General features: G+C 41.3%; 1 protein-coding gene across 1 annotated transcript; it reads right to left on the bottom strand.

Annotated features, from left to right (window-relative positions):
- Positions 1-8,902: 8,902 nt before the first annotated feature.
- LOC105732161 (patched domain-containing protein 3) lies at positions 8,903-21,829 on the bottom strand. The gene is given in 7 exon segments (XM_064368449.1): positions 8,903-8,993; positions 9,687-9,858; positions 13,521-13,571; positions 13,574-13,665; positions 18,599-18,720; positions 20,483-21,333; positions 21,589-21,829. Coding segments are annotated over 7 exon segments (1,620 nt in total).
- Between the last annotated feature and the right edge of the window lie 1,308 nt (positions 21,830-23,137).

Below are 23,137 nucleotides of genomic sequence, written 5' to 3'. Positions count from 1 at the left end.
GTCTTTTAAAAAAATTTAAGGAGATTTAAGAGCCTGTCTAGGAAATCACAAAAACATTGATAGTATCGTATTTCTATTAATTTATTAGGAGAAAAAGGGGAATTTCCAGATATTTGAAGTTTCATGTTTACCTCAAAGTTTACTTCAAGGATATGGACTAGAGAAAATCAGACTGTAAAGTTAGACAACAAAATGAATGATATAAATAGGAAAAAAAATAGGGGACATCTGCAGCCATGATGAGAAATTAGAAGAGAGCTTGTCCTCTTACTGTTAATAACTGGGTAAGGCCGGTGCGGTGGCTCATGCCTGTAATCCCAGCACTTTGGGAGGACAAGGTGGGTGGATCACTTGAGCCCAGGAGTTCAAGACCAGCCTGGGCAAAATGAAGAAACCCCATCTCTACAAAAATTAGCTGGGTGTGCTGGCATGTGCCTGGAGTCCCAGCTACTCTGGAGGCTGAGGTGGGAGGATTTCCTGAACCTGAAAGGTTAAGGCTGCAGTGAGTTGTGATCACGCTACTGCACTTAAGCCTGGCAACAGAGTGAGACCTTGTCTCAAAAAAAAAAAAAAAAACAGGAAGAATTATGATCCCTGAAAGACAGAAAACAAATGAGTCCTATAATCATCCTCATTCTCTTCATGAGACATTTTCGTACCACAGAATACAAAGGTAAATCCAGGCAGAGCATGGCATTTTCTTTACAGGGCAGAGTTTGGGGGGTCTGGGCAGGCTAGAATATGTAAGTCAAAGTGCCAGAGTAGAAGGAACCATGGAGATAAAGCATTTCCTAAATCTGCACAGGGCCCCTTTCAGAGGTGACTGGGGATAAATGTCCATGATGTCAGGCTTTGCAAAGCTTGACCAGAGAATCTATTACTAAATACTGAGTCACATATGGCATATGCTGAGGACGAAGCTCTATGAGACAAGGCAAAATATATCCAGAGAGATAGACACGAAATCTCCAGAATTCTCACAGAGCTGGGAGATGTTTAACTTTTGACCAGGCAGAATGTAGATACCTCATTGAACACTTGGGAGATTTAGTAGAAACCCCAGAGAATTGTGCCTAATAGTAGAGCAACGCTAGCATTAAACTAAAGACTACTCTAGATTCATCCTAAGAAGACCTAAAAACAAGCTTTGAAAAGATCCACCTCATGCATAGATAACTTTGTTGGATCCAATAGTACTTAGAGAAAGCAACAAAATCTAGTACTCAACAACATATATTCTATAAGCATCCAATAAAGATGTACCAGACATGTGATGAAGGAAGATGTGACCATAACTGGGATAAAATTAATCCATACAAACTCATAGCTGGCCTCTATGATGGTCCCCCGTTTTTATCACCTTCTGGCATTCATTACTTTGTTTCCTTGCACATTGAATTAGAAGCTGGTCTGTGTGACCAGTGAAGTAGTAGACATGATTGTGTGTGGCATCCTAGGCTAGAGCGTAAAGGACATTTTGGCTTCCATTCTCTTGGCTCACTTCCTCCAGGGGAATCCAGCAGTTAGGTCAGGACCAGCCCTGTGATGGGGCCCATATGGAGAGCATCTGGGATCTCCCACAAATGGCCAGCACAACTTGACAGCCATGTGAGTTAGCTGTCCTAAAAATGGATCTCATTCTAGCCCTAGTCAAACCTTCAGATGTGTGCATTCTCTGCTGACATCTGACTAAATCTCATGAGAAACTTCAAGATAGTAAAAATCCATTAAGGCTGGGCACAGTGGCTCACTCTTGTAATCCCAGCACTTTGGGAGGCTGAGGCAGGTAGATCACCTGAGGTCAGGAGTTCAAGACCAGCCTGGCCAATATGGCCAAAACCCATCTCTATTAATAATATAAAAATTAGCATGCACTCCTCCTAGTTGGGTTAAAAGAAAGTCTAGAAGACTTATGTTGTCTGAAACAGCCTTCTTGAGGGAGTTGAGGGATGTCTGCTGCTGGACTGTCAAGGCAGTGACAGTGGAGGAAGCAATATCTGCCATGGTCAGGGACAGATTTCTTTTTCTTTTTTTTTTTTTGAGACAGAGTTTTGCTCTTGTTACCCAGGCTGGAGTGCAATGGCTTGATCTCGGCTCACTACAACCTCTGCCTCCTGGGTTCAAGCAATTCTCCTGCCTCAGCCTCCCGAGTAGCTGGGACTATAGGCGTTTGCCACCATGCCCAGCTAATTTTTGTATTTTTAGTAGAGACGGGGTTTCACCATGTTGACCAGGATGGTCTCGATCTCTTGACCTCATGATCCGCCTGCCTCGGCCTCCCAAAGTGCTGGGATTAAAGGCGTGAGCCACCGCGCCGGGCCTAGGGACAGATTTCTTATCATTTTTTCCTGAGCACTGACTCTGATGCATGATACCAAAGATCTCATAATGGACATAAGCCCAGAGTCAATTCTACCTCCTGGAAGGTTCCTAGTAAGTCTGGGCTGCAGGCCCAATGGGGGCATCTCATTATTCCCAGGGGCAGTATCTTGGGGGTCCCCCAGCATATGCAACATGCGGGATCCCTCTGTCTGCCAGATTTTCAGTCATGCCAATGTCCATCCTTTATTTGGGTTACCACCAGACCATCTGCAGGAAAAGATGTAGCCCTTGGCTGCACGTAACATCCCTTGCCTCATTTTATTGTTCAATGGCCCATACATTTGGATGGACGCATTGGCTTTCACCAGCCAAGTCCAATGGATGGCGTAGTTGCATGAGCTCCGTTTCTCCTACACAATATTGTTCATGAATCCTACACAGAGGGCTAGCCACAGTCCAGTCTTTGTTTTCATTATCACAGTTCTAGTCCATGTAATCAAAGGAGTGTGTCCATGAAAGTAACTGCCCACCAACGTTTTGTTAGTTGTGCTTGTGACATTTTGCCACAGAGGGCACTTTCAGTTTCCTCTCATGTGGCAGGTGCTAGATCCTTGCTCAGTAAGCCAGGGCTCCGGTGTTATTACCCTATGCCGTGACAATACTCAGGGAATAATGGTTGATATGGTTTGGTTGTGCCGCCACCCAAATCTTGAACTGTAGCTCCCATAATTCCCATGTGTCATGGGAAGGACCTGGTGGGAGGTAATGGAATCATGAGGGCGGGTTTTTTCCTGTGCTGTTTTCATGATAGTGAATAAGTCTCATGAGACCTGATGGTTTTATAAAGAAGAGTTCCCCTGCTCAGGTTCTCTCTCTTGCCTGATGCCATGTAAGATGTGCCTTTCTTCTCTTTCACCTTCTGTCATGATTGTGAGTCTTCCCTAGCCATGGAACTGTGTCATTAAACCTTCTTTATAAATTACCCAGTCTTGGGGTATGTCTTCATTAGCAGTGCGAGAACAGACTGATTCAATGGTTTAGTTTACCACTGGCAGAAAGAGAGGGTTGCTGTGGTCTATGACAGGAGGAGGTTCAGGGTGGCAGATCCAGCACGTTGTCAGGTTGCCTGCCATGGCCACAGCTTGAAAGAGTCCACCAAAGCATTACAATTCTAGGCTTCTACTGCCACACCCTGTAGAAAAAGCGGATTGACAGGTTCATGTTCCACTCCCATCTGTCCAAGGGGGCCCAGGTGTTTCCCGCTTATCAGGTAAGAATTGGGCTGGGCGTGATGGCTCATGCCTGTAATCCCAGCACTTTGGGAGACTGAGGCGGGTGGATCACCTGCGGTCAGGAGTTCAAGACCAGCCTGATCAACATGGAGAAAACTTATCTCTACTAAAAATACAGAAATTAGCTGGGTGTGGTGGTGCATGCCTGAAATCCCAGCTACTTGGGAAGTTGAGGCAGAAGAATCACTTGAACCCAGGAGGTGGAGGTTGTGGTGAGCCGAGAACGTGCCATTGCAACAAGAGCGAAACGCCATCTCAAAAAAAAATTGGGCTAAGTTGGTGTAGTGACCTAGTCTATCTGTCCCTATCCTGTGGCTGCCACCTCTCAGAGCACCCCTTGCCCTTACTGCTTAACCCAGACCTTTTGGGCTCAGTTGTCCAGTCTAAGAAGAGAGGTCGTGTCCTGTACAAACTTAATATGCCTGATAACATTGCCCACCTGACTGGAAGGATCTGATGTCCTTAGTGCCCCTAGAGGGACCCTAGCAGCCTTGTATTCCTTGGTTTTGTCACTCACCCTTGTGAGATCACATAGAGGGGAGGAGAGGTACTGAGGGGAAGCATTACCTCCAGATTAGAGTCAGAGGGCCCTATCTGGGGTACTGTGGCAGCCTGACTGCAAACCACCTACAGGACATGCTCTCTAAAGCAAAAAAAGAAGAATTGTTGGACACATGAGGATTTTGCAGGCTCAGGTCAATCAGGCAGCTGCCTGGTCCACCGCCACCCTTACCAAGTTCAGTGTTTCTCAACACGTGTTGCAATGCTGTGTTTTCATTGCATTTAGTGCCCAGGTACCATCCCACCAGCAGGTTGTCTTGATGTTCTCTCCTCAGTGTGTGAATCGGCTGTTCCATCATTGAATGGTTTCACTGGCCGATGCATAATAGGGTGCATGGAAAGCTCATCATATCCTCTGAAAGTGTCACATGTGTCTTGTTGCTTGGGCAGTGAAGGATGTTTGTAGGTTAACAGGACATCTCATAGAGTATCCAAAAAACATGACCTAAGTTATCTCAAGGGTGGCTATGGTATTCCTAGTGTCCACATGAGTGACATGTATTTGTCCCTTCCAGGCAGGAAGCTGTTGGCATAGTCTCTGTCGTCACACAGGGGATCCTTTAATAGTCTAGTCACTCAGCCGCCATTCTTCTGACCATTTGGATAGGCTGCTGACAATGGCCCATGAGTCAGTGAAAATGTAGCAATATGGTGGTATGGGTGGCCTGCTTGGCCATTACCACTGCAGGTAGTTTGGTCGGTTGGTTGGAACATCTGTGTTCAGTCTGAGTCAAAAGATGGCCATCCACTGATACAGCCCAATAGACCCCACCTGCTTTTAGTTTCACAGAGCCATCACTAAATAATGCCATATTTTTGGTAGGCATGTGTTTGAATCTTGGGCCCCAGGTAGCCACAGGAAAAGCTGCAGCATTCCCTATGAGTTGCTTGGTCTCCTCTGGGAATACATCCGTTTGCTCATGGAGACTACTAGTGCTACTAGAGAGACCTAGCACCCTGGTATTGCTTGGTCCTGTCCCCTACCCTTGTGCGATCCCATAGATCGCACAAGGTGTGACTCCTTTGGGGTCACATACCCCAAGGGAGCTACAGCATCCCCTTCACTTCCTGCTGGACTGGAGTGATCAGCCAGAGGTTAAAGCTTTGAGTTTTCACAGTTCCTTTCTGAGTATGTGCCCTGTCCTGAGCATGTGCATGGCTTTAAAATTCTCAGTATATGGATCAACTGAGGTCAGGTGTTCAAGACCAGCCTGGCCAAATGGCAAAACCCCATCTCTACTAAAAATATAAAACTTAGCTGGGTGTTGTGGTGCCTGTCTATAGTACCAGCTACTCAGGAGGCTTGAACCTGGGAGGCAAAGGTTGCAGAGAGCCGAGATCATGCTGCTGTACTCCAGCCTGGGTGATGGAATGCGACTCTGTCTTAAAGACACACACGCACAAATTCCTAGTATATAAAGGTGCTTTTGAATGCCTTAATTCGACAAAGAAACTCTTTGCCTAGCCTTTCCTCCCTGGCACTATTGAATACCTCAACAGTTACTTTTTGACCCTGGTGTTTGTGGGCTGTTCATTTGCCTTAAAATGTTTTAAAGAAATTCTTGCTGCCTTTTCACCATGAGTGAGTTCTAGGTAAGGTGAAACAACGATAAGTGCTTTGTGTCAGTTTTCCAATAGCTCGTAGACAGGTTTATATAGACAAACTCTTTGTGAATGAGATCTTTTCTTTCTCTGGAACTAGGAATCTGGGTCCCACAGCTGGTAGAAATGAATGTAGGCTATTTTATTTTTTTTATTTTTTTTTTTGAGACGGAGTCTTGCCCTGTCACCCAGGCTGGAGTGCAATGGCATGATCTCAGCTCATTATAACCTCTGCCTCCTGGGCTCAAGTGATTCTCCTGCCTCAGCCTCCTCAGCTGGAATTACAGGCACGCATGCCACCATGCCTGGCTAATTTTTGTATTTTTAGTAGAGACAGGGTTTCACCATGTTGGCCAGGCTGGTCTCGAACTCCCGACCTCAGGTGATCCAACTGCCTTGGCTTCCCAAAGTGTTGGGATTACAGGCGTGAGCCACCAAGCCTGGCCTAGGCTACCTTCTTAGGACCACTGTCACTATCAAGCCAGGGAAAGGGGGTGAGATAAGGGCAAATAAAAATGACACAAGGTTCCATTTTTAAGTTGCTTTTTATTTTTTCTGGTTCAAGGTCCACTTGAATCAGATTCAACCACTTGGTTGGTGTAAACCTTGGACGATTTTCCAGAGTTCAATTAGAGTCTTTTCTAACAGTTTTTGCTTTTTTCAATTTTTAATTTTTGTGGCGAAATGGGCTCTTGGAGCTACATTCTACCCCCTTTGTGCTGACATTACCCCTCCCCCAGTATTTTTAGTGAGGAAAAGAAACTAATTTGGAATTGATGTCTGGGAGAGATAACTAAGGAGCTGGAGCCACTAATTCCAAAACAGCAAGAACACAGCTAAAACCTTTAGGCAAGGTTACATTTAAATAGCTAACATTTCTAATCATTAATAGAACTTCTACACTGTTGCTGTTTTTCACTTTTCCCAACCCACTGGTGTGATGAGTTAAATTCAAGCACCAAAACCAACAAGTTCCAGGGCAAAAATGAATTGCTTTGTTACAGTATAATTTTATTATGATGAGTACCTTCTTTAAAAAACAATATTGGTTTATAGAGTTTAAGATAAAAAGTAACAAAATATTGGTGTGGTGGCTCACACCTGTAATCCCAGCAGTTTGGGAGGCTGAGACAGAAGAATTGCTTGAGGCCAAGAGTTCAAGACTAGCCTGGACAACACAGCAAGCCCCTCTCTCTTAAAAAAAAAATAAAACAAAAAATTAGTCAGATGTAATGGCACAAATGTAGTCCCAGCTACTCAGGAGGCTGAGGTGGGAGGATCACATGAGCCCAGGAGGTTTGGGCTGCGGTGAGCTATGATCGAGCTCCTGCACTCCAGCCTGAGTGACAGCATCACGGGTGAATTCTCCAAAAAAAAGAAAATAACAAAGATCAACTTTGAAAACAGAAAGATTAATGAGGATAAAAGTGGATAACATACACAGACTAATTTCAGTAATGAATATAAAGCTTCACTAATGAAGGCAGGGTGGTGATATTGGCCTTAGTGCAGACAACCAGGTCAATGGCACAGAATTACAACCACACATAAATTGCCAATTGGTTTTTTTATAGGTGCCAGGTTAATCCATGTTGAAGGATAGTCTTTTCACAAATGATGCTAAGACAAATGGGCAGCTTTTACAGGAAGAAAATGAACCTTTATCCATACTGCCCAACAAATGCACACATATGGATCACAGACCTAAATGTAAAATCAAAACTATTAGCTTAGAGGAGGAAACACAGATGACTTTATCTGTAACCTTGGAGTAGTCAAAATATTTCTTAGGATACAGAAAGCACTAACCATAAAAAAAAATGATAAATTGGGTTTATAAACTTTAAAAACTTCTGCTTGTCAAAATATACCATTAACAAAATGCATAGAAAATCCCCTGAATGGGAAAATAAATAAGATGCATTTTCACATATGAATGCATATAGCAAGTACAATGAAAATAATATTCCATTTATAGTATGAATAATATATACAATAGTTGAATTCCAGGCATAAATATAAAGGGAAAACATAACTGAAAGGTTGCACCTTATACTTGATTGTAAAGACTGTAAGAAAGATAACACTTCCTAATTTAGTGAAGATATTTTAACATAAGACTAATTAATTTTTATCAGGATATTTGAAATAATAATTTAAAATGGGATTTCCAAGTGAAGGAAACATGCCCTTGTTTTTAGTTGGTTGACTATACTTCTTTTTTTTTTTTTTTTGAGATGGAGTCTCATTCTTGTCACCCAGGCTGGAATGCCATGGCGTAATCTCGGCTCACTGCAACCTCTGCCTCCTGGGTTCAAGCAGTTCTCCTGCCTCAGCCTCCCGAGTAGCTGTGATTATAGGTGCATGCCGCCATACCTGGCTAATTTTTGTGTTTTCAGTAGCAACGGGGTTTCACCATGTTGGCCAGGCTGGTCTCGAACTCCTGGCCTCAGGTGATCCACCCGCCTTGGCCTCCCAATAGTTTGCTGACTATTATTAATAGTGCATTTAAAAACTCAGATTGGATTGGGGCAATCAAGAATTCTAGAATTGGTCTTTGATTTGTTAGTGGATATTCAAATAAACCTTCAAAAAAAAGGTCAAGAATACTGGAATAAAAATTAGGCCATGAGCAGCCCCAAATACCATAACAAGAAACATAATCTTAAAAAATGTTCTGAAGATGTATGCTTTCGCTGTAGCTAAAACACACACCCCTATTATTGTTGAAACTGCACTTTGTAACACCGGGTAGCCTAGAAGATATAATGCCTCAATTGATTTTTGGTTTACTGAGGGCTGAGGACTAGAAACAAATGCATAGGAAACGTGTGCAGAAAAATCGAAAGAAAACCCTATACAAATGACAAGATTAATCATGGATATGGAATCAAGATTAACTTTCCAGAATGCCATGAAACCCATTACTCCTACAATCACAGAACCAATAGCAAAAGTCACCCACAAGGAACACATTGGATGAGGAATTAACAATAAGGAAACAATGAACATAGCTGCTGATGCCACCATGACATTTCGAACAGTGTTTTCTACTATTGCAGCATACTGATCAAAATATATAAATACGTGGTTATACACCATTAGGGGAATTTGACAGTTTTCAGCTATGCTTCGTAATTGGAGTAACATTATTTTCTTATCCCTTGAGGAATAAACATCTGTTGTCTGAATGAAGCCCCGGGAAGAAATGATTTCCTTTGATGATGAAATATTAACATCATACTCAAAATTTGGAAAATTGCTAAATCAGGAATATTATTCATAAAAGTATTCTTATCATTAGGATCTTGGCTCTTACCTTTTAAATATTGCATATATGCACTTAACCAAAACTCTGTAAAATTTCTATCTGTATAGTAATTTTTTTCAAAAATTTTAATACAGTTTTCCAGTTTTTGCCTAACATCTTTATCCCAGTAGTCAACTTTTTTAGTAACAATAACCATAACCCTGGGGCCATAATCTGAAAAATAACCTTCCTCTACATTAAAATATGGTGTGATGTAGGAATCATCACTTGCCAGATTTCGAAGGTCTAAACCTTCCCCCACTTGAAAACACCCATATATACTGCTTGTGAGGTACAAAATGTATAGAAAGACTACAAAAAACTTGGACTCAGTGCTTGTGAGCAAAGGGCCAAAATAGTCTCTAAAAAACAAAGTCACTGGATGGCTATCAGTTCCATGTTTATCTGGAACAGCACCGAAGGGGAAACAGCAGGACTTTTTAAATGAGGACCATTTTGGGTCAGCATTTACCAACCAGCATAGGCAGACTATTTCTCTTTTACCATCCAAGGCCATAAATGCTCCAAAACAGGTGATGCTATAAAAATAGCAAAATAACAGGCTTGTCCCTGTATAGGTACAAAAATATTGTACGGACCTAAAAGAGCTCATAACCCCTGTATAGAAGGCCAGGATGTTAGTAATGGTGGTGATTGCAATGGACACTGCCACTTTGGAATAGACACTGGACATCCGCTCTCGTATGTCATCTGTGAGGCTGGTCTCATGCCAGGCAGAAATCATGATAAACATGTCATCGACCCCAACACCTGTTAAAAAAAAAAAAAGAAACAGAATCTTCATACATACTACTATCCACTAAAAATTAAATAGTTTGATTTAAACCATTTTCTTTTTCTATCTCTTAAGGTTTTATTTATCTTGCCCAATCTTTGCTTAAATATTATCTTCTCTGTGATGCTTTCCCTGGTTGCCTCTGAATTTACAACAGAACTCATCACAACTTCCTTCATAATAAGTATTTGCTTTGTACATACACCTACGATTGCACATAGCACAGTATACTCTACTCTTCACTTAGGGTGTTTCCATGATGAGATCAGAAAACCTGGCTAGATGGGTGTTAATCAAACGAGCATTGGCAGTGTATTGTCGATTCCAATAGATTGCTTGACAGATCATTCTCTCTTACATTTCATGTTCACGTACAGACACATCCAGCCAACATTCTGTTGCTTGAAATATAAGCTGGACTTAACTTGTTCTACAGTTAGCATCTGGCTATCTCTGTGATATGATTTGAGAGGCAACACACAGTTTATAAAGACACACAGGCACATGCACAACTGTAATTTTTCTGCTAGTTTGTTTCTGATACCTAGAATGCTAGTATTCAGATTTCACTTGCCCGGGTCATTATAATGAGATCAGAAAAATGTGTCAAGGTAAATCTTAAGAATTCTTTACATTCTTTACATGTGAATGCCTACTAGATAATTAGTTCCTTTCCTCAATGACCTTTCAGATTTGGCAGAATAGGAGAACATCTGAGGATTTTCAAGTCATGACTGAAGCCTGGGAAAGGAGGATCACAAAAAAAAGTGAACTGAAAAATGCAACATGAGCATGTTGCAGATAAATTTCACCTCCCTCAAACTTCCTACCAGACATGTGAGTAATGAGCTGCATTATGACAATAGGATGGTTGTGGTATCAATAGGTGATGGGAATTTTTCAGCTCCATTATAACCTTCTGGGACTACCATTGTATATGTGGTCTGCCTTGTATATGCAGTCTATCTTTGGCCAAAACATTGTTATGTAGTGCATAATGGTATAAGAAGAAAATATTTGACCTTTCAATTAATCAAGGGATGCAAATTAAACCACAAGTGAGACACTTGCTTTTCTTATTAATCAATATTAACAAGACTGAGGATTTCTGGATGGTTGTCTGCAAATGGACACACTTGTAGTCTGCTAGGGAGAAATGTAAATTGGTACACACTTTTTCAGTCCACGTTTGCAACAAAGCAAGAGACTTAAAGAGGGAATACCTTTGACCTATAATTCTACTTCTAGGAATTTGTCCTAATTGGACAAATGCTCAAAAGTAGAACAAGTGTGTTCGTTTTGATATAATTTATAGTAGGAAAATATTGAAAACAACATAACCCATAACAATATGAGATGGACTGAATCAAGCCTAGCATTAGATTAGAGTCATACTCAGTCTTTTTAAAAAGAGATAGATATTTAATGTTAAACGAAAATTTCTTGTTATAAAATAGGATGTTTGAAGTGGAGAGATAGCTCTATGTGCATATTTGCATAGAACAAATTCTGGATGGATATACATAAAAATATTAGCGGAAATTACCCTGGAAGGGTAGAATTACAGTTTTCCATTTTTCTTTGTATTTTTGGTAGGTTCAGAATGTATTTTACAGTAAGCATGAGAAAATAAAGGTGTTTATATTTTAGAAAGTAAGTATCTTGGAAAAACTGGTATTTGGTTCTCTGGGGGAGATTAGCTTATTTATTCTAGTTTTTCAAGGCATATCTTCCTCATACACACTCACACCTAATCATCCAGTGTACCTCACAGCCATAAATAACTATAGTTAAGACATATACAATTGATTTAATACAAGCCATTTTGTAGAGTTTGTGTGAAGGACATCCCTGTATACTACTGTAGACTTTATAAACACTGGATACTTAGGCTACACTACATTTATTTTAAAAATATTTTTCTTTCTTCAATAATAAATTAACCTTAGCTTACGGTAACTTTATTATTTTATAAACTTTTAAGTCTTTAAAAAACATTTTTTTTGGCTTTTTGTGATAACACAGCTTAAAACACAAGAACGTTGGATAGCCGTACAAAAATATTTTCTTTCCTTATATCTTTAATCTATAAGGCTTTTTCTATTTAAAAGAATTTTTTTTTATTTTTTTACTTTCTAAACTTATTAAAAACTAAGATACAAAAACACACATTAGCATAGTAGTGCGTACCTATAGTCCCCCAGCTACTTGGGAGGCTGAGGCAGGAGAATTGCTTAAACCCAGGAGGCAGAGGTTGCAGTGAGACGAGATTGAGCCACTGTACTTCAGCTTGGGTGGCAGAATGATACTCCAACTCAAAAAACAAACAAACAAACAACAACAAAAAAAAACCCCAAAATCATACCCATTAACCTAGGCCTACATAGGGTCAGAGTCATCACTATCACTGTCTTCCATCTCCACATCCTGTCCCACTGGAAGGTCTTCAGTACATATGGAGTTGTCTCTCATGATAACAATGCCTTCTTCTGAAATACCTCCTGAATAACCTATGTGAAGCTATTTTATAGTTAACTATTTTTTTATAAGCTAGAGCACACTCTAAAATAATGACATAAAATTTAGCATAGTGAATAAATAAAGGAGTAACAATTGTTTATTAAGTATTATGTTGTGTACATAATTGTATGTGCTATACTTTCATAAGACTGGCAGAGCAATATGTTTGTTTATCCCAAGACATAAGGAAAGAAAATATGATTGTACCACTGTCCAATATGTTTGTGTTTTAAGCTGTGTTATCACAAAAAGTCAAAAAGTTAAAAAAAACTTAAAAGTTCATAAAATAAAGTTACAGTAAGTTAAGGTTAATTTATTATTGAAGAAAGAAAATACTTTTTTTTTTTTGAGGTGGAGTCTCCCTCTGTTGCCCAGGCTGGAGTGCAGTGTCATGATCTCAGCTCACTGCAACCTCTGCCTCCTGGGTTCAAGCAATTCTCCTGCCTCAGCCTCCTGAGTAGCTGGGATTATAGGCGCGTGCCACCACGCCCAGCTGATTTTTGTATTTTTAGTAGAGACGGGGTTTCACCATATTGGCCAGGCTGGTCTCGAACTCCTGACCTCGTGATCTGCCTGCCTCGGCCTCCCAAAGTGCTGGGATTACAGGTGTGAGCCATCGTACCCAGCCTTTTACTTTTTTTATGTTTAGATATATCTGGATACACAAATACTTACCATGGTATGACAGTTACCTATAGTATTTAGTATAGTAACATGCTGTACAGGTTTGCAGCCTGGGAGCAAGAGGCCAACAGAGCCTAGGTGCGTTGTAGGATATACAATCTAGGTTTGTGTAAGGACACTCTAGGAAGTTTACACAATGACAAAATTGCCTATGGACGCGTTTCTCAGACCCTCAATGTTAATTGATGCACGGCTGTATTTTTAGTGACTTGTATTTTGATTTTTGCATGTGAACTGCTGTTCATGTACATGGTCTGTTTTTCCACTGGGATACTTGATCTTTCTACTTCTAGAGATGTCCAGTTCGATTACACTTCCCTATTTCCTGGCACCTGATTTTTGGACTATAGAGCCACCTCCATACAATTCTTTCCCTTGTATCCCCTACCCAGCCACATATGCAGTGTGTAGCCTCCTGCTGTGTTTTACTCACCTAGAATAAGAAATGGTGAATTGGCAACTATGATGACAAATGGCACCCCATGTGCAAGAGCAGGCCAAAGCTGCTCACCACTGCCAAGAAAGCAGAAATCACGCCAAAGGCTGCAACACACATTTTGTTTTGTATGCAGTCAAACATGTAAATTTGGAGGGAAAAATTGTGGAATTTGTGGTGGTGGCTTTCATCCACGCGTAACATTCTTGACTGGGACGCCTAGGTAGAAACCTCTAGGGCAATAATTTCCACACGTATCTGCTGGAGACATTTAATTCCCAAGCACTTTCTCAGACCCGCTGAAAAATAAAATAAAATAAGAAAGAAAGAAAGGGGGCAGAAAAGTTGGAAATCTGTAAATCTGTACTTTAACCAACTCTCCTACGTGTGATTCTTTGCAGCCAGCCAAGTGCTAATTCATTGACAAGCATTTCGGAACCACAGAGAATTACTAAAACTGCTGATGGCTGATTCCACTTTGGTCTTCAGAAGGGCATACAATGTATAAAGATGTAATATGTGACAGATAGTAGAAGAGGTTTTTCTATGGTTTTGGAGTTTAACTGGTATCAACTCAGTACAGACTATTTTAAATTTAGGATGCTACATAAAATCCCTAGGGAAATCACAAAGAAAATCTCCAAAAAATATCACAAAAAGGGATGAAAAGAGAATCAAAACAGCTCACTAGAAAAATATAAACTAAACATAAAGCATCATGGAATGTCACTGTGATAGAAATCTTACTACTTATGCCTGGTACAGTATAATTCCCAAGTGTATTGTATACCAGAAAAAGAAAGTAACTATTAAAAAAAAAATGAAATGTGACTAGGTGTAGTGGCTCATGCTGCACCCACCAGGAGAGGCTCACAATGTAATCCCATCACTTTGGGAGGCTGAGGTAAGAGGATCACTTGAGGCCAGGAGTTCAAGACCAGCCTAAGCAACACAGCAAGACCCTGTCTCTATGAAAAGTAATAAAAATTAGCCAGATGTGGTGGCATGTGCCTGTAGTCCCAGCTATTCAGGAGGCTGACGTGGGAGAATTGCTTCAGTTTAGGAGTTCAAGACTACAGTAAGCTATGATTGTGCCACACCACTGCAGCCTGGGCAACAGGGCAAGACCCTGTCTGAAAAGAAAAAAGAAATGTGAAGAAAAGAAAGCAGACAGAGGAAATGAAGGACAAAAAAGGTATAAGGCAGATAGAACACAAAAAATACTAAAAGCAAGTTTTTTCTTATCAGCAATTACCTTAAATGTAAATAGATTAAACTCTCCAGTCAAAAGACAGGTTGGCAGAATGGATAAAACAACATGATTTAACTATATGCTGTTTATAGACTCACTTTATCTCCAAAAATATAAGTAAGTTGAAAGTATATAAAAAGATAACTTTACACAAATAGTAACCAAAACAAAAGCAGGAGTGGCTATACTAACATCAGGCAAAATAGACTTAGAGATAAAGAAGTACATTATATATTGATAAAAGGGCCAATTCACCAAAAAGCTATAACAACTGTAAACATATGTGCACTGCATAACAGAGACCCAAAATACATTTAGTAAATATGACAGAAGTGAGAGAGTGATAGAGAGCTCTACACTAATAGCTGGAGAGGGCTAGGCATGGTGACTTACCACCTGGCCAACATGGTGAAATGCCATTTCTACTAAAAATACAAAAACCAGGTAAGTGTGGTGATGCACATCTGTAATCCTAGCTACTCAGGAGGCTGAGGCAGAATAATCGCTTGCACTTTGGAGAAGCAGGTTACAGTGAGGCAAGATTGCGCCACTGCACTCTAGCCTGGGTGACAGAGTGAGACTTCATCTCAAAAAAAAAAAAAGAGGTTGGCGAATGCAATATACCACTTTCATCAATGCATAAAGCATCTGAGTCAAATATCAATAAGGACACAGAGAAAACGAACAACACTACAAACCAATTAGATCCTACAGAAATATATAGAAGACTCAACCCAACAACAGTAGGATATATATTCTTCTCTAGTGCCCTCGGAATATTCTCCAGGGTAGACCATATGTTAGTCTGTAAAACAAGTCTGAATAAATTTTAAATGACTGAAGTTATACAATGTATGTTTTTCTAACCAATAATAGAATAAAGCTAAAAATCAATAACAGAAGGAAACCTGGAGTATTAATAAATCTACAAAAATGAAACAATACACTATTAAACAATCAAGGGATATTAGAAAATTGTTAAGAATGAAAATGAACACATAACATACCATAACTTATGGGATACAGTGACAATAGTGCTCAGAGGGGAATTTATAGCTATAAATACCTACATTAAAAAGAAAAAAGATTTCAAATCAATAACTTAACACCTTGTGGATCTAGGAGAAGGAGGAAAAACCAAACCTGAAGCTAACAGAGGTGCCTTAGTCTGTTCTGCCCACTATTACAAAATGTCATAGACTGGGCAACCTATAAACAACAGAAAATTGCTTCTTACAATTCTAGAGGCTGAGAAATCCAAGGTCAAGGCCAATAGATTCAGCGTCTAGTGAACGTTTGCTCTTTGTTCCATAGATGGTGGCTTCTTGCTATGTCCTTACATGGGGGAAGGGGCTAAGAAGCTCCCTCAGAACTCTTTTATAAGGGCACTAATCCCATTCAATCACTCCTCAAAGGCCCCATCTCTTATTACTATCACATGAGGAATTAGATTTCCACAAGGGAATTTTGGGAGGATACATTCAAACCACAGGAAGAAGGAAGGAAAGAATATGGATTAGAACAGAGGTAAATACAGAAAAGAAAAACAATAGAATTAATCAACCCAAAATCTGGTTCCTTGAGAAGATCAACAAAACTGATTAAATTTTACTTAGTGTGACAAAGAAAAAAGGAGAGAAGACACAAATAACTAAAGCTGATATGAAAGCAGAGACGTTACTATTGACCTTATAGAAATAGAGAAGTTTATAAGAGATACTATTAAAAACTGTATGTCCATAAACTGGATAACCTAGATGAACATGACTTCCTACAAAAACACAAATGGCCCACACTGACTTAAAGTGAAAGAAAAAAATCTCAACAGACATGTAACAAAATATTAAACCAGGAATTGAAAAACTCTCAACAAAGAAAAGTCCAGGGCCAGATTTCACTGACGAATTTTACCAAATATCTAAACTGGAGGTAACAGGAATCCTTCTCAAACTCTTCCAAAAAATTGAAGAGGAGGGAACACTTCCTAACTCGCTCTAGGAGACCATAATTACACTGATACAACACCAGACAATGACATCACAAGAAATGAAAGCTACAAACCAATAGCTCTCATGAATATCGGTGCAAAGTCATTAACAAATGCTAGTAAGTCCAATCCAAAGCGTATTAAAAGGACTATACGTCACAGCCAGGTGGGATTTATCCCAGAAGGGTAAGAGTGAGTCATCAGGAGACAGTCAATCAATGTAATATGCCATGTTTATAGAACAAAGGACAACAACCACATGATCATCTCAATAGATGTTAAAAAGGCATTTGACAAAATCCAACACACTTTCATAATAAAAACACTAAAAAACTAGGAATATGAAAAAATTTTTCTCAAAATAATAAAAGCATTTATAAAAATAGCAAAATTAACATCATACTCAAGGGTGAAAGAATGAAAGCTTTCCTCTAATATCAGATCAGAAACAAGACCGAAAAGACTTCCACTTCCACCACTGATATTCAATATTGTACTGGAAGTTCTAGCCAGAGCAATTAGATAAGAAACATAAATAAAAAGCATCTAAACTGGAAAGGAAGGAATATAACTCTCGCTTTTCAGAGATTACATGATTGTATATATGAAAAACACTAAAGAATTCGGAAGAAAACTACCAGAGTTGATAAATTCAGCACAGCTTCAGGATACAAGATCAATAGCAAAAAATTAGCTGTGTTTCTATGCATGTGCAATGAACAATCCAAAAAGGAAATTAAGAAGGTATTTCCACTTAAATTGCTCAAAATGAATAAAACACCTATGAATAACTTTAACCAAGGTGGTGAAGGACCTGCACACTGAAAACTACCAAACACTGGTAAAAGACACTTAAAAAGATCTAGATAAATGGAAAAATCCTTAGTTCCTGGGTTGGAAGACTCCATATTGCTAAAATTCCAGTCCTACTCAAAATAATCTATAGATTCAACACAATCCCGATCAAAATTCTGATAACATTTCCCCCCCAGAAATAGAGAATCCAATTCTTTTTTTTTTTTTTTTTTTTTTTTTTTTTTGAGACGGAGTTTCGCTCTTGTTACCCAGGCTGGAGCGCAATGGCGCGATCTCGGCTCACCGCAATCTCCGCCTCCTGGGTTCAGGCAATTCTCCTGCCTCAGCCTCCTGAGTAGCTGGGATTACAGGCACGCGCCACCGTGCCCAGCTAATTTTTTGTATTAGTAGAGACGGGGTTTCACCATGTTGACCAGGATGGTCTCGATCTCTTGACCTCGTGATCCACCCGCCTCGGCCTCCCAAAGTGGTGGGATTACAGGCTTGAGCCACCGCGCCCGGCCGAGAATCCAATTCTTAAATTCATGAGGAATTCGAGGAGTCTCGGATGATCTATATAATCTTGAAGAAGAAGAACAAAGTTGGAGGACTCAGTATTATTCAGCCATAAAAAGGAATGAAGTTCTGAAACATGCTACAAGGATGAACCTTGAAAACATTATGCCTAGTGAAATGAGACAGTCACAAAAAGGCAATTATATGATTCCACTTATATAAAATCTTTAGGAAAATTCATAGAGACAAAGTAGATTAAAGGTTAACTGGCACTGGGTGGGGGAGGGCGGTGGTGATGGGGAATTTATTACAAAATGATAGCAGAGTTCCTGTTTGGGATGATGCAAAATATTTGAAAACATAGTTGTAATGGTTGCATGCCAGTGTGGATGTAATCAGTGCCACTGAATTGTACACGTAAGAATGACTATGATAGCATATTTTATGTCATATATTATTATATTTTACCACAATAAAATATTTTTCATAAAGTAAGAGTTTCAAAAACTAATCAAAGCTTTTTACCTGCAGCATGATGTGACTGCAAACAGTATAATGAGGATGTATGCCAGGTGAAGCAAAGGGACCCCTGTCTGAGAAGGTGCCTCAAATTCCAGTCGTCTGGAAACCGATGTAAAGTGGACCACCTGCCACAAAAAATATACTCAGATAAATAACTTTTTTTTTTTTAAATTGCATTTTAGGTTTTGGGGTACGTGTGAAAAACATGCAAGATTGTTGCATAGGTGCATACGTGGCAGTGTGATTTGCTGCCTTCCTCCCCTTCACCTATATGTGGCATTTCTCCCCATGCTCTCTCTCCCCAACTCCCCACCCCCCGCTGTCCCCCCCACTCCCCCCCAACAGACCCCAGTGTATAGTGCTCCCCTCCCTGTGTCCATGTGTTCCCATTGTTCAACACCCGTCTATGAGTGAGAACATGCGGTGTTTGATTTTGTGTTCTTGTGTCAGTTTGCTGAGAATGATGGTTTCCAGGTTCATCCATGTCCCTACAAAGGATGTGAACTCATCGTTTTTGATGGCTGCATAATATTCCATGGTGTATATGTGCCACATTTTCCCTGTCCAGTCTCTCATCGATGGACATTTGGGTTGGTTCCCGGTCTTTGCTATTGTAAACTGTGCTGCAATGAACATTCGTGTGCATGTGTCCTTGTAGTAGAACGATTTATAATCCTTTGGATATATACCCAGTAATGGGATTGCTGGGTCAAATAGATAAATAACTTTTAATTACAATATTTTTGTGTGTGAGTTACAAACACTATTGAAACATTTTATCTTAGTGATGAAACAATATGTTAAAATTCAGCAAAAGATAAAAATACATGAATTAAGATTTTAGAATCGAGAAAATAATGTAAATTTGCTGCTTCCCACACATCTCGGGCGTGCTTCCTCAACTTTCTTTCAAATTCAAAGTTTAAATAAAACTCCTGAACAAACAAAATTTGAATTGTATATAAAACTTTGATATTTCTCTCTGTTTTTTGAGACTGGGCCCTCAATCTCCTGGGGCAAGTGATCCGCCTGGACCTTCTGAATAGCTGGGACTATAGGTGTGTGCCACCATGCCTGGCTAACTTTTGTATTTTTTGTAGAGATGGGGTTTTGAGAGGTTGCCTGGGCTGGTCTTGAACTCCTGGACTCAAGCAGTCCACCTGCCTTTGTGTCCCAAAGTTCTGGGATTATAGGCATGAGCCACCATGCCAAGCCTAAAACTGTTTAATCTTGTTCTCACTAACAGCTGAAAAAATTGTAACTTTTTCTAAATTTGTATTGGTTGGTGTATTTTACTATTTCAATTGCATAAATATTTCAGGAGGGCCTGGTCTTTGAAAGCTCTTCCCAGCAGGTGTCTCTTTCACTAGGCTTACTTATACGTCTTAATAGGGTTGCTGACCCAGCAATAACTGAACAGCTAATATGTAACTCACACTAAGTCAGGTGCTTTGTATGTAACTAACTTGAAAAATGCTAAGCTAGTTATCTTCTTAACACCATGGAACTTTTACGTAAAAGGTGGTTTGTTTTTTAATTCCAATGAGCTCCAATCAAGTTTTAGAGGGCTCCCCAAAACCAGCGAAGACTTTAACTAAAGTAGAATTTCAGAGCACTGTAATTTGATTAGAAACCAAATCCCAAAATTAAATATGAAGATCAATGTCTGTACTGAACAGGCCCATCTGGTGGACACAGGATTTGTGTTACCAACTAGAATGTTACCAAGGGGCATCGTCGGTGTTAATTGGATTGAATACCAAATACAGCAGAGCACACCCAGCCTAGAGGCAAGGACTCCATCAAGCAGTCAGGCAGTGCTTTTGTTAGGGTTCTGGGTGCAAGTCTTCCTCATCCCTTCCACCTTCTCCTGGCCTCCCTGTAAACCTGAACCACCAGATGCCTCAATTTTCTTAAGGCCAGGCTGTTCTTAATGTTGTTTAATTGGTCGAGGAAATGGATGATCCACTGCTTGCTCTGCACGTCGTCCTCAGGGAGCTCGGTCTTCAGGTAGTACAGCAGCCGCATGGCTTTGGCCTGCAGGAGTAACTGGCCCATTCCTAGGCCGTCCCCCAAGATGTGTCCTCCGAAGAAGCCGGTCAGGTAGAGGGGGTGTCCACTGTGGTTGTAGATGGGGAAGGAGATGCTGCTCAGATCGAGCGTTTTGTCTACCTGCCAGGCGTACAGGAGTGGATTGGGGGCCACGCAGAGTGCCCTGTACCTCGCGCACACCTGTTGGTATTGGATCTGGCTTCCGTTTCCCGGCGCCACACGCAGATCCTGTACCGCGCCGTCCAGTTTGCTGACTTCTGTAAAGGTGGCCGGGTCCAGCAGTGAGTCGCTGTGGGAGACCACTAGGAGCGAGATGAAATTGGTCTCCGTGCTCCTCCTGCAGGGGGAGAATCGGTAGGAGTCGTTGGTGGTGAAATGGTCCTGCACGAAGCGCCGCTCCGCCTTGGCCGGGCTCCCCACCGGGGTGTACTGGTACTCTAGGTTTTCTTCTTCGTCCTTGGGCAGGTACAGGAAGCCGGTGCCCAGCGCGGCCGTCAGCATCAAGGGCGCCAGCAGGAAGATCCAGGGGTGCGCGCCCACCTGCCATCCCAGCCACTGGAAGGCGCGGGACAGCGGTGCCTCTAGGCAGTCGGAGTGACAGCAGCGCCGGTGACCGCAGGCGGCTATGGGCTTGGGGGTTTCCTCCTCCGGCAGGGATGCATCGTCCAGCTCCCACGGCAGGCGGGCTGCAACGTCCGGCTCCAAAGGCAGGCGGGGTGCATCCTTCCCCTCCAACGGCAGGCGGGGTGCATCGTCCCCCTCCGTCAGGGGTGCATCCTCCCCGTCCGTCCGCAGGGGTGGTGCATCCTTCCCCTCCAACGGCAGGCGGGGTGCATCGTCCCCCTCCAGCGGCAGAGGGGTTGCATCGTCCCCCTCCGGCAGGGGTGCATCCTCCCCGTCCGTCCGCAGGGGTGGTGCATCCTTCCCCTCCAACGGCAGGCAGGGTGCCTCGTCCTCCTCCAATGGCAGAGGGGTTGCATCGTCCCCCTCCGGCAGGGGTGCATCGTCCCGCTCCGACGCCGGGGATCCTGGGGGTGCGGGGGGTCCCGGGAGTGGCTGCTTGCCCTCCGATTCTGATTCCTCAAATTCCCAGTCCCATTAGGTCCCGGTAGCGGAGTCCCGCTTGGTGAGCTTGGGCTTCTGCTCCGGCCACGTCTCGGGCTCAGGTTCCACCCGCGGCATTGATTCTTCCTCTAAGGAAGCACAGGAAGGACAGCAGGTGAAAAGCAGCTGCAGAGATCCCACCAGACGGTTTCCTGGCCCCACCCAACAGTTTCCTGGCCCCACCCAATGGTTTCCTGGCCCCACCCAACGGTTTCCTGGAGACATTCTGGGGGAGTTTGCGCTCAAGCCGCGCGCCGGGACGCGGAGGCTGTGTTGAGAGCACGTGGTTTGCCCCTTGGCCCAACTAATCTGAAATGTGTTTGTGTGGCCTGCCTGGTCTCTCAGAGGTTCAGCAAATACAAGGAACGCTTCTTCAAGACCATCAAATGCGTGCCTATCCTATGGGACTCTCAACTTATTGGGAGAATTTGGGTGTTTCTTCCACGCACACAAATGGCGCAGAAATTCCACGTGTCCTGAGTGAACAGACTTTACCTTTCTTGGCATTCACCCAGTAGCAGTTTCAGGTAAGACTTTTGTGAACCTGACACACTGGACTTAGCTATTATTTTTATTTTCTGTCCACAGGTGTAACATGTACATACATTCTCCTTATAAAAAGACGTAAATTCATAGAATGAAAAGTAGGGGGAAAAAATCGAAATCTTTCTATCCCAATGTCTTAGAAGTGTTAAAAAGTGGGTCTACGTGCTTACAAACCCTTTCTATGCATATACATGCATATCAAAGATGTAGCAAATGTACCTTTTTCATAAATATTACTGCACTATTCATGTTATGCAATTACATTTTTCATCTACAGTGGCAGAAGATTTGAACATGTCAGTGCATATACATTTATCTTATTTTTTGGAACTACTCTATACTTTGCCAATGTATGAAAGAAACATAATTTAGCCAGAATCTTATTGACAGACCCATCGATTGTTTAGTCATTTGCTTTTATAAACAGTGCTTAGTAAATGAGTATCTTTTTTTTAACCTGTACACAAGAATCATATCTGTGAGGTAATTTTTTTTAGAGTGAATTCACTAGGCCAAAGGATAGGTTCTTTTAAACTTTTAGAGCTATTGAGAAATTAAAATCCAAAGAAGTTGTATTAATTTATACCCTCATAAGCAATATATGAATTGCCATAGCCTATCTTACAATGTCAGCAAAGTGGTTTGTGCCACTGGTATCTTACTTTGGTTTAATTTTGAATTTATTGCTTAGTATCCTTATCTTTCCTTTTTGAGTGAACTGTCATGTCTTTTGTGTGCCTATTCCATTCTATAGTTTTGCTATTGGATTTTTGGAATTTTCTTCTTGGTTTATAGGAACCGTTCATAGGTTAAGAAAATGACCACTTTCCTTGCGATCAG

The sequence above is a fragment of the Aotus nancymaae genome, unplaced genomic scaffold (genome assembly GCF_030222135.1).
Source record: "Aotus nancymaae isolate 86718 unplaced genomic scaffold, 86718_ANA_hifiasm-v0.15.2.pri h1tg000077l, whole genome shotgun sequence".
NCBI lineage: Eukaryota > Metazoa > Chordata > Mammalia > Primates > Aotidae > Aotus > Aotus nancymaae.
Note: the sequence above shows the minus strand (reverse complement) of the source record. Positions and strands in the feature narration are given on the sequence as shown.